The sequence below is a fragment of the Triticum aestivum genome, chromosome 4B (genome assembly GCF_018294505.1).
Source record: "Triticum aestivum cultivar Chinese Spring chromosome 4B, IWGSC CS RefSeq v2.1, whole genome shotgun sequence".
NCBI classification, from domain to species: domain Eukaryota; kingdom Viridiplantae; phylum Streptophyta; class Magnoliopsida; order Poales; family Poaceae; genus Triticum; species Triticum aestivum.
In genome coordinates, this window is record NC_057804.1 from 226107 (window position 1) to 240649 (window position 14543).

Genomic DNA, 14543 nt, shown 5'->3' on the forward strand with positions numbered 1-14543 from the left:
CCGGCGTTGGTGCTTGGCTGCCAAACATACCTCGAATGCAGTCCGGCATTGGAGCTCGGATGCAAGAGGACAACGCCACGCGGGAACAACTTCAAACCCGAGGTATGGCGTGAAAAATAATAAGGCATTGATAAAGGCCGAGAACTTAAAGGGGCTCCTCGGATACCCGATTTGTAAACCCTTCGGATTCACTTCGGCGATACTCAAGATCGAAGATGAGAAGATTTGTTGAACCAGTTTTCAAGACCGACGACCGAAGATGAAGAACAGTTCAGAAGAATCGAGGAGCATCCCCAACTTGAAGACTGGTTCAGGGGGCTACTAACGGTGTCCTGAACTAGGGGGTACTCACCACGTCGTCTCCCGATCAGTTGGATTGGGCCGTGGACCCCCATGGCCGTTTACTCATGGGCCAGTTCGGACTACCAAAGTATACACGAGGAAGATTTCACAAGACTTGGTGATCAAGACAAGGACTCCTCTCCACCAACGTATTCGGTTAGGACTCTTGTTATCCTAGGCCTCCGGTACATTATATAAGCCGAGGCCGGGCTAGTCGATAGATCATTATGACATTACTCATCATACCCTTAGGTCTTAGACCACAACATATGATCTCGAGGTAGATCAACTCTTGTAACCTTATATTCATCAAGATCAATCAAGCAGGAAGTATTGCCTCAATAGAGAGGGCCCGAACCTGGGTAAACATCGTGTCCCCTGTCTCCTGTTACCCATCGATCCATGACACACAGCTTGGGACCCCCTACCCGAGATCCACCGATTTTGACACCGACAATGGTGCTTTCATTGAGAGTTCCGCTGTGTGATCAGTAAAGGATCAATGGCTTGTCTGCAGATTAACTGGAACGTTGGCATCTTCGTCACCGGCTCGACTGGTCACCTTGGCTCGACCGAGGACAATACTCCACGTCGGATCGTCATGTCCGGACAATGACCTTCATCAACATCAACTCTGATCTCTCTCAGATCATGGAGGAATCATCCATGGAGCCCGGGGGCTCAACGTCAACATTGCCCCCGTGTGACCATGCTGTTTTTTTGGACAACAAACTTGTATCCGCTGCCACCACCTCCTCGAGCATCGCTTTGACGATTCCTTCGGTGGAATTGTGCGGAATTAAGTCGACAACAGCCATGCAAAATTTCGTCGAGTAGAGGCATACTAGTGATCCCGTTCATTAAATGAAAACTCATGTCTATGGCTAGAAAACTTAACTATCTTTGATTAACGAGCTAGTCAAGTAGAGGCATACTAGTGACACTATGTTTGTCTATGTATTCACACATGTACTAAGTTTCCGGTTAATACAATTCTAGCATGAATAATAAACATTTATTATGGTATAAGGAAATATAAATAACAACTTTATTATTGCCTCTAGGGCATATTTCCTCCAGGTGCAAGGCAAAGGGCTCCATCCAGATCATGAGTAGCCGTCCAAGCGCGGCAAGGGCATACCATAGCGTGAGTAATCAGAGGCAGCGACATCCATTCTAGGCCAATGTGTCCGCATGAGGAGTAGTGTGGCGGATCCTGCAATGGAGGCGGGGTCTAAAGGAGCAGAAACTGCGGTGTCTAACCTGCTTCGCGAATTGGAGAGGATGAGGCAACGACATGGACGTCAAAGGCATAGCGAGAGTTTGTCGGCGTCATGAAGGGGGTGGGGATGAGATTTAGAGTTTCGGGTCCTCCACGGGGGCTGAATTCCTGTAATCTTGCTGTCAATCTCTTCTGAAATTTTGCTCATTATTAGACGGACGCTAGGGGCGGAAGGTTTTTTTTATGGGAGGGGCGGAAGGTTTCGTGAGTTTCATCTGCCTATAGAATTTGCTAAACGTACATTTTGGTGGGGCTATTATTACGATTGATGGTTATATTCAATCAAATGGGACAGATTGTAAGGTGGAAATTGGTTCGATGTTCTGTGTACATGTGTTGGGATGCGTTTAGGAAAGAATATGTTTGCTCTTTTAATAGTAGTAGAGAAAAAGAAAAAAAAAGAATGTTTTTTTAAATCCTTTTTTCTTTTCTTTTTCTTTTCTTGCAAGAAAAGGAAAAGAAGTAGTCTTTACCTTAAATATAAATCCCAGCCATCGTCGTTCCTATCGAATAGTTAATCTGGATCCGTCTTGAAAAAAAAGTCCTAGGATGGCGATGTCGACGGCGACGCGGATGCTGGCGCCCCACCCCGCCCCCGGTCTCCTCCGCTCCACCGGTGAGGGGTTCTGTCACCCGCCGCGGTCACGAGGGATCGAGCGGAGGGCGAGGGCATGGGTTCTGTCTGTTTGTCCGAAGAAGAGAAGCAGAGCAGAGCAATGGTCGGATCGGAGCGAAGCGGAGCAGAGCAATGATCGGATCGGAGCAGAGCAATAGGGTGGATGGATGGATGGATGGATAGGCATTATATATCCGTAGTACTAATATTTGTTTTGTTTTTGTTTTTGTACAAGACGCTGCTGCAGGCGCAAAGAAACGCCGCTGGTACCCTTTTGTAGCATGCTTCCATATGCAAATTTATATTAAATATTTTGAGTTATTCATAACTCTAAATAAAAATCATAATATTTTTTTCATTTATACAACTTATATCAAATAGGTTTATCTCTTGTTTGTTATTTTTATTTAATAATAACACAAACTATATATTGGTGCTAAAGTATTATTTATTTATTTTTGAATTTCACAATGACTAAATCTTGTACTAAAATATTTTAAAGTAATAGGAAACTCTAGTGCGTTCTTTTCTTTTCTTGGAAGCAAGGAAAGAAAATATTTCTCTTCTTAATAAATAAATAAAGTAAATCCCAAGCGACCGTCGAATCTAATCCAGTCCAAATAATAATTCTTGTCGAGACCCAGCCAACGATGTCCATGGCGGCGACCCGGATGCTGGCGCGCCGCGCCGCCCCCGGCCTCCTCCGTTCCGCCGCCAGCCCCGGCCTCGCGCTGCCGGCGGTGCTGCAGGCGCAAGGACGGTGGTACCGCGCAGCAGGAGGGGACCCGTCGCCGTCGTTCTACGAGCCGCCGCCGACCCCGGCGAACCTGGGCCTGAGCATCGTCCCGGAGAAGAAGGCGTTTGTGGTGGAGCGCTTCGGCAAGTACCTCAAGACCCTGTCGTCGGGGATCCACCTCCTGATGCCCGGCGTGGACCGCATCGCCTATGTGCACTCGCTCAAGGAGGAGGCCATCCCCATCCCGGACAACTCGGCAATCACAAAGGACAACGTCTCGATACAGATCGGAGGGGTGCTATACGTCAAGGTTTGATTTTTCTTGGATTTCCTTTTCGATTCTTGTTTAGCTTAGAAGAAGAATCTACTCTACTTAGTACTATTCATGAACTGAATCGAATCTAATGTCGATTGGATTGGAATCGAAACAGATCGTCGACCCCTACATGGCCTCTTACGGCGTGGAGAACCCCGTCTATGCTGTCATCCAACTTGCGCAGACAACCATGAGGAGTGAACTTGGCAAGATTACCCTCGACAAGACCTTTGAGGAGAGGGACACGCTCAACACCAACATTGTGGTATGTATTATAATTTCATCTTCATCTTCTTCAGAGGGACTTATCTTCAGTATAGAGATTTCTTCTGTTTTGTTTCCCAACTACAGAAGTCAATCAATGAGGCAGCAGAAACTTGGGGTTTGAAGTGTCTTCGCTATGAAATCAGTATGTTTCTTTTCTTTCTTTCTTTCTTCAACTAGAGTATGTTTCTTCAACTGATGCTTGTCTATCTTTCTAGGGGACATCACTCCTCCAGATGGAGTCAAGAAGGCCATGGAGATGCAGGCCGCAGCAGAGCGCAAGAAACGTGCTCAGATCCTCGAGTCTGAAGGTAGTAGCTTTTACTAACTTGATTCTTCTTGTTTAGTTTAACAACCTTCTTCAGTTTTTATTTATCTGATCTGATGATAAAGTTGCACAATGAATCCTGACTCATGTCAGACAAGTGCTCTGCCCATATACTAGTGCTAGATGCAAGTTGCAAATTAAGTCCTGCTTCCTGATTTATGCTGCCAAGCATATAGTGTCGGATTTCATCGTATGGCAAACTGCTCTTCAGTTTAACAACATTCTGTTTTTATGCGAGATAAGTTGCACAATCAGTTTAACAACACTAAATCCTACTACTTGCTACCTGACTGATATTGACAAGTGCTCTGGTTCACCCCATATTATATACTAGTGCTATATGTAAGTTGCAAACTAATAAATCCTGCTAACTTACTGATATTGCCAGTAGACACTGTTGGAATCCTGCTACCATACTCATGTTGCCAAGTAGACAGTGTTCGATTTCATCAGACCAAACTTGTATGGGCCCTTCAGTTTAACAACATTCTATTTTTATGCCATGATAAGTTGCACACTGAATCCTGCTTGCTACCTTATATTCAGCCCATGTGCTATGCTAGTTATAAGTTGTAAATTGAATCTTGCTATGCTACCTGACTGATGATGTTGCCCTTAATAGTGTTAGTTTTCATCAGACCAAACTCGTATCGCCAACTCTGTTTGAGCTCTTACACCATGTTTTGTACAATAAACTAGAGATTTAACTCCAGGTTTTGTTTTCTTCTCTTGTGCCAGGTGCTATGATGGAAAATGCAAACAAAGCAAAGGGTACGTGACATCTGTTTTATTATCCTGCCCCGCAGATTCTGAAATATTTTTGCTTGCTCTGCTGGTCAAAATAATGTTAGGATTGCAAGTCCTGCTATTCCTCGCAACTGTTGTTAGGATTGGAAGTAATAATGGATAATACCGCCTCATGGACTTGTTCTTAATTTCTTTCTGCTTGCATGTATTTTTTTCCCTCATCCATTCAAGGAGATTGAACCTGATGCATTTCTACACAGGGCAGGGGTTTAAATTATGTCTCACTTGTACAGAAGGTTCACTAGCTAGACACATGCATCTTATGGCAATGAATTTCATGAAACATCAAGTATGCATTTTAGCACAGATGTTCAGTTCTACTGTTTGTATTGTTGGACGACTATACATACTTGAAGAGCTATTCTGATTATAATAAATGATGTCCCAGTTGACAAAACCAAAGTCTTGTCATTTCTACTATATTTATTATTTGCTTGGAACATATTTCGATTGTTGCCCTCTGGTCTGGTGAAGCTAAAAAGTGTTGCTTGACTCTTGGACTTACGCTTGTTTTTCTATGTGGACACCAGGTGAAGCTGAAGCGATTCTTGCCAGGTCGCAAGCCACTGCTGAAGGGATCAGGATGGTCTCAGAGTCGTTTAAAACTGAAGGCAGCACGGAGGTATCACGTATTATTATTTTTTCTTGATGGAATAGTTGCTCGTTCCTTGAATTAAGATTTTGCTTTTGCCTAACAAAACATACATGGCTGCTTGTGATTTGTACTGCAGGCTGCCAGCTTGAGGATTGCTGAACAGTACATCAGAGCATTCAGTGAACTGGCTAGAAGTGTGAGTTGTTGAATCTTAATAATTATAGTATATACACGACTCTTGGCGTTTGCTAGCTGATATGAAATTTCATTGTACTTACTGATGCGTGTGTGTTTTGCCAAACTGCAGACGAACACGATGCTTCTTCCCAGCGACGCAGGCAACCCGGGGACAATGATTGCCCAGGCGCTCCAGATATACAACCACACGTACAAGCAGAAACTGACGCTGGGAAGCCCCAGCCCCAGCCCCAGCAAGCGGGCAGAAGAGGAGGCTGATTTGTCCCTTGGGATGCCATCCGTGAGCGACCTCGGCACCTTTGAGCACCACAAGTAGAGAGAGTATCTTCTTTTTTCTTTTCTTTTCTTTTCTTTTCTTTTCTGTTAGGAAGGAGAGGAATGAATAGCTAGACTGGGTAGATAGATTGCTAGGGAGGAAGTGCAACTTTGTCACGAGAGAAGATTTACTGATTTGCTAGGAGCAGCTTTGAGAGCAAGCTTTTTGTCTCTCTATATGAATTGAGTTGAGTGGTGTTACACGCACAACCTTTGAATATGTTGCATGAGATATTTTATTTTATTAGTTTTGGTGCAACGATGTTTTCAGCTTTTCTTGTCAAGTTTTTGTTGCTACAGTTTTTTTTTTGGGGGGGCATGAAATCTGATAGATTTTACTACAAAAGAATGCTGCCTAAGTTAAGTTGATTGTTAATGTTGTGCTGGCTCTTTTGTTTGTTGTCAATTGTTGTTGTGCTGGCTCTTTTGTTTGTTGTCAATTGTTGTTGTAGCAGCAGGAAATAAATAAATCTTATTATCCTACGGACGGGCGGGCATGCACAAACCAGGTTAGGTTACTTGTAGAGAAAATAATCCCTCAGATAACAACAAGACTTGCTTTGCATATATGTATACATGTTGCACGGACAGATATGCATGTTTGTTGTTAATAGCTAGTCAGTGGCATCATCCTCCTCCTTGGGCGGCGACTGTTGTTGACGATGGGTAGGGCTAGGGCTAGGGGAAGGCGACTGTTGTTGAGGATGGGTAGGGCTAGGGCTAGGGGAAGGCGACTGTTGTTGAGAGGGAGGGGAAGGCTTGGCGACGCCGGTGAGGTAGTCGAGCGCCGTGACAACGTCGGCGATGGAGGGGCGCATGGTGGCATCCTCCTGCAGACACATGGCGGAGATGGCGAGCGCCTGGTAGAGCCCCTTGGTTGGGTATGCGCCGCGGAGGAGCGGGTCGGCCATCTCCCTGAAGCGCTTCTTGCTCTTGAAGCGCGGTGCCGCCCACTGCACAAGGTTGTGCTCATCACGGGGCCTGGACGTGTCGATGACGCGCCGCCCCGTGATGATCTCGAGGAAGACGACGCCGAAGCTATAGACGTCGGACATGGTGGTGAGCTTGCCCGTGAGCGCGTACTCGGGGGCGCAGTAGCCGTAGGTGCCCATGACCCTGGTGGAGACATGGGTCTTGTCGCCGACGGGGCCGACCTTGGCAAGGCCAAAGTCGGAGAGGTGCGCGCGGAAGCAGCCGTCGAGGAGGATGTTGGAGGCCTTGAAGTCGCGGTAGATGACGGGCGGGCCGGGGCGGCGGGAGGCGTCGTGGAGGTACTCGAGGCCCCGGGCGGCGCCCTGCGCGATGCGCATGCGCATGGCCCAGTCGAGCCCCCGGGACGACGGCGGCAGGTCCAGGAGGTGGTCCTCGAGGGAGCCCTGGGGCATGAACTCGTAGACGAGCATGCGGTGGTTGGCGTCGGCGCAGTAGCCGATGAGGGTGACGAGGTGGGGGTGCTTGAGGAGGCTGAGCATGAGCACCTCCACCAGGAACTCGCGCGTGCCCTGCAGCCCGTTGCGGTCCAGCTGCTTCACCGCCACCTCCGTGCCGTCCCGCAGCCGCCCACGGTACACCGGCCCGAACCCGCCCTCGCCCAGCATCGAGTCCACCCGGAACCCGCCGCTGGCCTCCGAGAGCTCGGCGAATGTGAATGCGCGCGCCGTCACCGCCGCCTCCTCCTTGTTCATCCCCAGGATCTCGTCAGCCACCCGCCGGTTGTGCTGGTGCGTCGCTGCCCACATTGCAAATCTCAGTGTCTCTTATTTCACCTCACCTATCTATATATCATTATGTATGTAATGTAGGTACCTGATTCTGCAACAATCTCATCGACGAGGGTGGCAAGGTTGTTGTTGTTGCTGCTGCTGCGGGCGCCCTCCTCCTCTTGATGATCGTCATCTCGTCGCAGCAGATTAGGGGGGCGGACGGTGACGGCTGGAGCGTCTCGGGGAGGCGGCTTCTTGGTTGTGGAAGAAGGTACGGCCGCCGGACCACCACCACCACCATGACCATGATCCAGGAGCTTGTCGGCGCCGGACTGGAAGCAACACAAGATGCCCATCCTTCCTTGCTTGCTTGCTAGGTGGTGAATGCTTGAGCAAATTCTATTCTACTACCTAACGATACATAGAAAGAATTTGCCCAAGCATTCAATCCAATCCAATTTGATTCGATTCTTCGATCCAATCCCAATCGACACGACGGGCAAGGTCATTGGCCGGCCCACCGGAATCCATGCCATGCCGTGCCATGCCATGCCATGCCACCCACATGCTAAGCTAAACAAACGGAGGGTTGATGGTTTGCCCGGCTGGCATGCCCCCCTCCTAATTTTAGTTACTGCATTTCTTTCTATCTATCTATCTATCCCTAGCTTGCTTCTTGTTTCAGGATAAGATGCACATAGGATAGGATAGGATTCATACATCAAAGCAAGTGAGTGAAGTGATGCTCAATTCAATTGATTATTGCCATCTCCATCAAACCAAAATTCTATATTCTTTCTTGTCAACTCTCTCCTCTTGTCGCGACGACAAGAAAAGAAAAGAAAAGAACAGAAAAGAAAAAGGCTCAACTCTCAACTGATTTCCTCACCACCGCCAGTACCACTAATCTTACAGTTGTCGTCGTCATCAGCAGCAGCGCTGCTCATCAGGTTTAGGTTCATCACAACTGGTTGCTGACCCTGACCGCCATCATCTGAAGGTAATGCTGCAGCTTCCACCTGCAGTTCCAGGCGAGCATCCATGGCCAATATCTCCCAGTCGTGGTGGCGCAGAAATGAAAACACACCATCCTCTTTGCGCACAAGTAACACAAGACAAGATAAAGCAGACATTATAAGAAAACTACGTACTGAAGGAAATCCAGGAGGCAGCCATATATATCTATCTATGTATGAGTGTCAAGAAAGAAGTAGCTGTCGACAAACCTCCATTCCGGACGGCCTCGATCTGAAAGACTCCCGAACCCCGTGGCCCTGTGACCGGGAACGTGCACGACACGGATCGGCGCCGATGACCCAAAACGACAGATGCATCGTACCATGGTCCTCTAGCTATAGGGACCCCGATCACTTGTACAACCTCTGGGTTCTCGCTAGCCTTGTCGATCGCCTTGCTGGATTGTAGGCACATATCATCATCATCATACAAGTCATGAAAGAAGGAAGGAAAGAAAGATTTAATAGGAGATATATGGAGTATGTTTTTTGCTGGTGCATATATATCTATCTAATTTAACTGAAAAAAGTGTCCAAACCTGCATATAGTACAGGTACAGGTACAGATAGAGGGTATACATAGAAAAAGCAAGCAGGTAGTAGTAAATCCGAAGAAAGGTGATAAATATCATGTACGCAAGGTGATAAATTCGAAGACCTCCGTTTCGGTGAATAAGTCATTTGCGTAGTTCTAGGTTGACGATTTAACTATCTAAATATGTATTATATGTGACAAAGAATATATATTTAGAAACTACATCCGTGTACAAATCTAGTGATATAATTTTCATGACATATAACACAAATTTAATTCCTCAAATCGATGACCTAGAACTACGCTAATGACTTATTCACCTAGACGGAGGTAGTACTGTAAATGTTGAATTGATTCTACAGAGCAGAGCAGATGCAGATGAGGATGCAGATGCAGACCTGGTGCATCCGTGGAAGATGGCGAGGTCGTTGATGGCGCTGAGGGCGACTCCCCCGGCCAGGCTGATGGCCCCGATGGTCACCACCTTCCGGACTGCCGTCGACCTCTTCTGGATCTTCTCTCCGGCGGCACCGGCACCGGCCCAGTAAGAGTAGGAGGAGGAGCTGAGACCAACCAACCAACCAAACAAGACATGAGATGCGCCCTCCCCTCCCCTCACTCACTGCTGGAAAGAAAACCCACTGCTCGCTTACCGTCCGGCGGATCTTCCGGCCAGCAGGGGAAGGCCAAGGACGAGCTTCCTCGCCCTCTTCCACGCCGCCGGCGGCATCGACATTTTTCTTTTTTTTCTTTTTTGAGCGAAGCGAAGGTTCCTCTTCTTGGTTGGTTGTGAGGGAGGAGTGGGCCGGGCCGGAGAGTCAGGCCCAGCCCAGGGGAAGTTTCCTTCCCTTGCTCATCCAGGGTAGAGGAGAGCAGAGAGGGAGTAAAATGCATAAAACCATCATTTTCGCGTCATACCTCTCGAAAAACCATCACTTTACAAAACGTGACATTTTGCACTGGACCAAAAAATTGACCGTGGAAAAAAACATCAATGGTAGATACTAACCGTTTGGATGACGTCATGCTGAGTTGGCAAAAGAAAAACTCCACATAGGCAAATTGGACTTAGTCTTCTTCTTCCTCCTTCCTCGTTTTCTCACATCTGGATCCCGAGCACCCAACCCCATCCACCCCGGATCCGTGCTACCCAGTAGTCGCGTCGCCCCTGATCCTCGCTGTTGTGTCCTGATGTCGCGCCCCAAGGTTCACACCTCCTCGTTCCTTTGGACCTCACGCCAGCATGAGGACGGTGACACCAGTGGCAGCGCACCTTGTTGGAAACATGACCTAGAGGCGATAATAAATTGGTTATTATCATATTTCTTGCTCATGATAAATGTTTATTATTCATGCTAGAATTGATCAAGCCCACCCGTCATGCTGAGTTGGCTAAAGAAAAACTCCATGTAGGCAAATTGGGGTTAGTCTTCTTCTTCCTTCTTCCTCATTTTCTCACATCTAGATCTCGAGTACCCAACCCCGTCTGCCCCGGATTCGTGCCGCCCAGCAGTCGCGTCACCCCTGATTCGCGCTGCTGCGTCACACTGTCACGCCCCAAGGCTCACACCTCTCGTTCCTTTGGACCTCACGCCAGTAGGAGGACGACGACACCAGCGGCAACGCACCCTATGATAATGGGTCAAATCAAAAGCCCAACTTTAAAAACTATTAGTATATAGCAAGTATAATAGAAGAAGAAGACGCAAGCGAAAATTCACTGGCGTGGACGAGCTCGCCTGCTCGCTTTATCGCCAGGCGTCGATTGCTCTGGGAGGTGGGTTTGGTGCGGTATTCACGCGGCTTATTTAATGCGTGGGTTGGACGGGAGACTTGACGGATGTACGGTGTGTATAGTCGAACGTCCAGGAACTATGGACGGCGTTTTAGCAAACGACATCGTAACGGTGGTTGCCAGGGGAAGACGGCATGTGGGTCGGCCCACCAACTACATGTACTCCGCCCGGGGCAGGCGCGGGAGGTCCATTTAACCCCAATCGATCCGCAAATTGAGAGAAGAGAAACCCTAGCTGCTGTTTCAATCGATCACCAAATCGAAATCAAGGAACCATAGCTGGTGAAGACGGCAAACCCGAACTAATAAGGCGTGGATCCGGTGGCGCTGCCAATCGTTTCTTGCCCGGACTAATATGCTCATATTGTGATTGACTGATTGTGATGCGCGTGCTCAATTAGGTGTGAGGAGTTAACTGGAGTATCATGTAGCTCGTAGTAAATGGTGTACGTACTGTACCTGTAAATTCAGTTTTATGGTGTGTGTGTGTGTGTGTTTAGCAGTCGAAGTAGCAAATGGCGTGGAAGCAGTCATCTACTCCAGGATGTACATACAGTAGGCCTTCTGAATTTTTTGGATGGGCTGACCGGTGACATAATTTTTTGTTACAATTACACACGAACAATTTCGATTTTTCACTGTGGTTTTGTGGTTTGAAGGATAAATATGGATATCTGACAAGTCTAGCGTAAATATATTTTTAGCCAATATTGTTTTCCAAAATAGAAATGAAAAACAATTTTTTTGGGTTTTGTCATCTTGTCTTTCTTTTCCAGGTGTATATCAATGAGCCCAACCTTAGAATTGGTCATTTTAATTTTTCGGGCGCTAGACTGGTGTGATTTTTTTAAACGAATTTGGAGAATGTCAATTTTATTGTGTTTTTGTGTTATCAGGTACAGTCACAGACGCCCTGATGAGTGTACCGCACTGCCTTTTTTTAGCTACTAATGTTTTTGTAAAACATAACTGAACAAACAGATTTTTTGGTTTTGTCAGAGATTTTTTTTTCCTAGTGGGTTAGATCATTGAGGCTAATATGTGAAATACTTTTATGAAAGTATGCCAAACTTATGCGATTTCCCCCCATGACCACCATTACATATATGCGGGTCAGATAAATATAATGTTTTCCGGATGCCAATTCATGCCAATACATCACACAAAATGGATTTGTACCTATTCAATTTATGTACATTTTTTTACATTTGCTCAGTTTTCCACGGATCTTTCTGGTTTTCTCAACATGTAGGCCTGTATTTTCGCAGTGATTTTGTATTGCTATCCGTCATGGAGGGATGTTTGCTTTGTAGAAACAGATCCTCATTTTCCGTTGATTGTGGACATAATATTGGAAAAGTTCGACAATGGTGAGTGGTTTATCTGATCTTTGGGGCTTACAACAGGGGAAGGTATATACAGCACCAGCATGGTAAGTCATTTGGTTCGACGAATGAAGATCAAACACTGAATAAATTGTCCAACTTGGCCGCAATACCTGCCAGAGTGGTCAGGGCATGAGGTACACTTTTTTGTTTTTGTTTTTTGGGGTTGAACCATGCACAGAGACCGGCACGTAAGCGCACCCCGGGGTTCGTTAATCGTTGAAATCACTTCAGGACCCGAATACAGTGAGTAATAGTCCACAAAATGGGCCAGAATCAGCCAAAACTGTGAGTGTTGATCACCAACACGTAAGCGCACCCCGGGGTTCGTTAATCGTGGAAATTACTCCGGGACCCCAAAATAGTGATTAATATTCCACGAAATGGGCCAGAATCACCCAAAACAGTGAGTGTTGATGACCGACACGTAAGTGCACCTTGGGTTCAACAACTATGGAAATCGTTTCGGGACCCCAACACGATGGGTAATAGTCCAAAAATGGGTCAAAATTGACAAACACCGCGAGTGTTGATGACCGACACGAAAACGCACCCGGGTTTCATCAATCGTGGTAATACCTCACGGACCCCAAAACTGAGTAATAGTCCAAGAAACGGGCCAGAATCGACCAAACTGCGAGTCTTGACGACCAACACGTATGCATACCTTGGGGTTCGACAACCATGGAAATCGCTTTGGAACCACAAAACGTTGAATAATAGTCCACGAAACGGGTCAAAATCGACAAAATCCGCGAGTGTTGATGACCGACACATAAACAAGCCCGGGGGTTCGTTCATGGTGGAAATCACTCCGGGACGCCCAAACAGTGAGTAATAGTCCACGAACCGGGCCAGAATCGGCCAAAACTGTGAGTATTGATGACCGACACGTAAGCACACCTCAGGGTTCATTAATCATTGAAATCACTCTGGGTCCCGAAAACAGTGAGTAAAAGTCCATGAAACGGTCCAGAATCAGCCAAAACTGTGAATGTTGATCACCAACACGTAAGCGCACCACGGGGATCGTTAATCGTGGAAATCACTCCGATACCCAAAAAAGTGATTAATAGTCCACGAAATGGGCCAGAATCGGCCAAAACTGTGAGTGTTGACGACCGACACGTAAGCACACCTTCGGGTTAAAAAACCATGGAAATCGCTTTGGGACCACAAAGCGTTGAGTAATAGTCCACGAAACGGGTCAGAATCGACAAAAACCGTGAGTATTGATGACCGACACATAAACACGCCCAGGGGTTTGTTAATGGTGGAAATCACTCCGGGACGCCAAAACAGTGAGTAATAGTCCACAAAACGGGCCATAATCGCCCAAAACTATGAGTGTTGATGCCCGACACATAAGTGCACCTGGGGTTCGACAACCATGGAAATCGCTTTGCGACCCCAAAACGGTGAGTAATAGTCCGTGAAACGGCTCAGAATCAGCCAAAACTGTGAGTGTTGATGACCGACATGTAAGCGCATCCTGAGGTACTTAATCGTGGAAATCACTCTGGGGCCCCAAAAAAGTGAGTAATAGTCCATGAAACGGGCCAGAATCAGCCAAAACTATGAGTGTTGATGACCGACACGTAAGCGCACCCCGGGGTTCGTTAATCGTGGAAATCACTCCGGGACTCCAAAACAGTGATTAATAGTCCACGAAACGGGCCAGAATTGGCCAAAACAGTGAGTGTTGACTACCGACACGTAAACGCACCTTGGGGTTCAACAACGATGGAAATCGTTTCGGGACCCCAAAATGATGAGTAAAAGTCCACGAAACGGGTCAGAATTGACAAAGACCGCGAGTGTTGATGATTGACACGAAAACACACCCGGGGTTCGTCAATCGTGAAAATCACTCCGGGACCCCAAAACAGTGAGCAATAGTCCAAGAAACGGGCCAGAATCAGCCCAAACTGCGAGTCTTGATGACCAACATGTAAGCGCACCTTGGGGTTTGACATCCATGGAAATCACTTTGGGACCCCAAAATGGTGAGTAATAGACCACGAAACGGGCCAGAATCGGCCAAAACTGTGAGTTATGATGACCAGCACATAAACGCACCCCGGGTTCGTCAATCATGGGAATCACTTCGGACCCGAAAACTAAGTAATAGTCCACGAAACGGGCCAGAATCGGCGAATGTTGATGACAGACACATAAACACGCCCCGGGGTTCGTTAATGGTGGAAATCACTCCGGGCCCCAAAACAGTGAGTAATAGTCCACGAAACGGGCCAGAACCGGCCAAAACTATGAGTGTTGATGACCGACACGTAAGAGCACATCGGGGTT

General features: G+C 47.1%; 3 protein-coding genes across 3 annotated transcripts; 1 reads left to right on the top strand and 2 right to left on the bottom strand.

Moving 5' to 3' along the window:
* Positions 1-2832: 2832 nt before the first annotated feature.
* LOC123090458 (stomatin-like protein 2, mitochondrial) lies at positions 2833-5704 on the top strand (the record flags this gene model as incomplete). The annotated part of the gene is given in 8 exon segments (XM_044511750.1): positions 2833-3286; positions 3408-3557; positions 3644-3701; positions 3775-3867; positions 4623-4655; positions 5222-5313; positions 5423-5482; positions 5594-5704. Coding segments are annotated over 8 exon segments (993 nt in total), but the record flags the coding sequence as incomplete, so codon positions are not given.
* A 681-nt stretch (positions 5705-6385) lies between these two features.
* LOC123090457 (probable serine/threonine-protein kinase PBL7) lies at positions 6386-8112 on the bottom strand. The gene is made up of 2 exons (XM_044511749.1): positions 7606-8112; positions 6386-7528 (listed from the first exon to the last, which is right to left on the bottom strand). Exons 1-2 carry the CDS (start codon positions 7856-7858, stop codon positions 6414-6416), a joined length of 1368 nt encoding a protein of 455 aa, XP_044367684.1. The 5' UTR covers positions 7859-8112; the 3' UTR covers positions 6386-6413.
* A 121-nt stretch (positions 8113-8233) lies between these two features.
* On the bottom strand, positions 8234-9891 carry LOC123090459 (uncharacterized). The gene is made up of 4 exons (XM_044511751.1): positions 9707-9891; positions 9452-9616; positions 8729-8916; positions 8234-8595 (listed from the first exon to the last, which is right to left on the bottom strand). The coding sequence occupies exons 1-4, from the start codon at positions 9787-9789 to the stop codon at positions 8375-8377; spliced, it is 657 nt and encodes a 218-aa protein (XP_044367686.1). The 5' UTR covers positions 9790-9891; the 3' UTR covers positions 8234-8374.
* Between the last annotated feature and the right edge of the window lie 4652 nt (positions 9892-14543).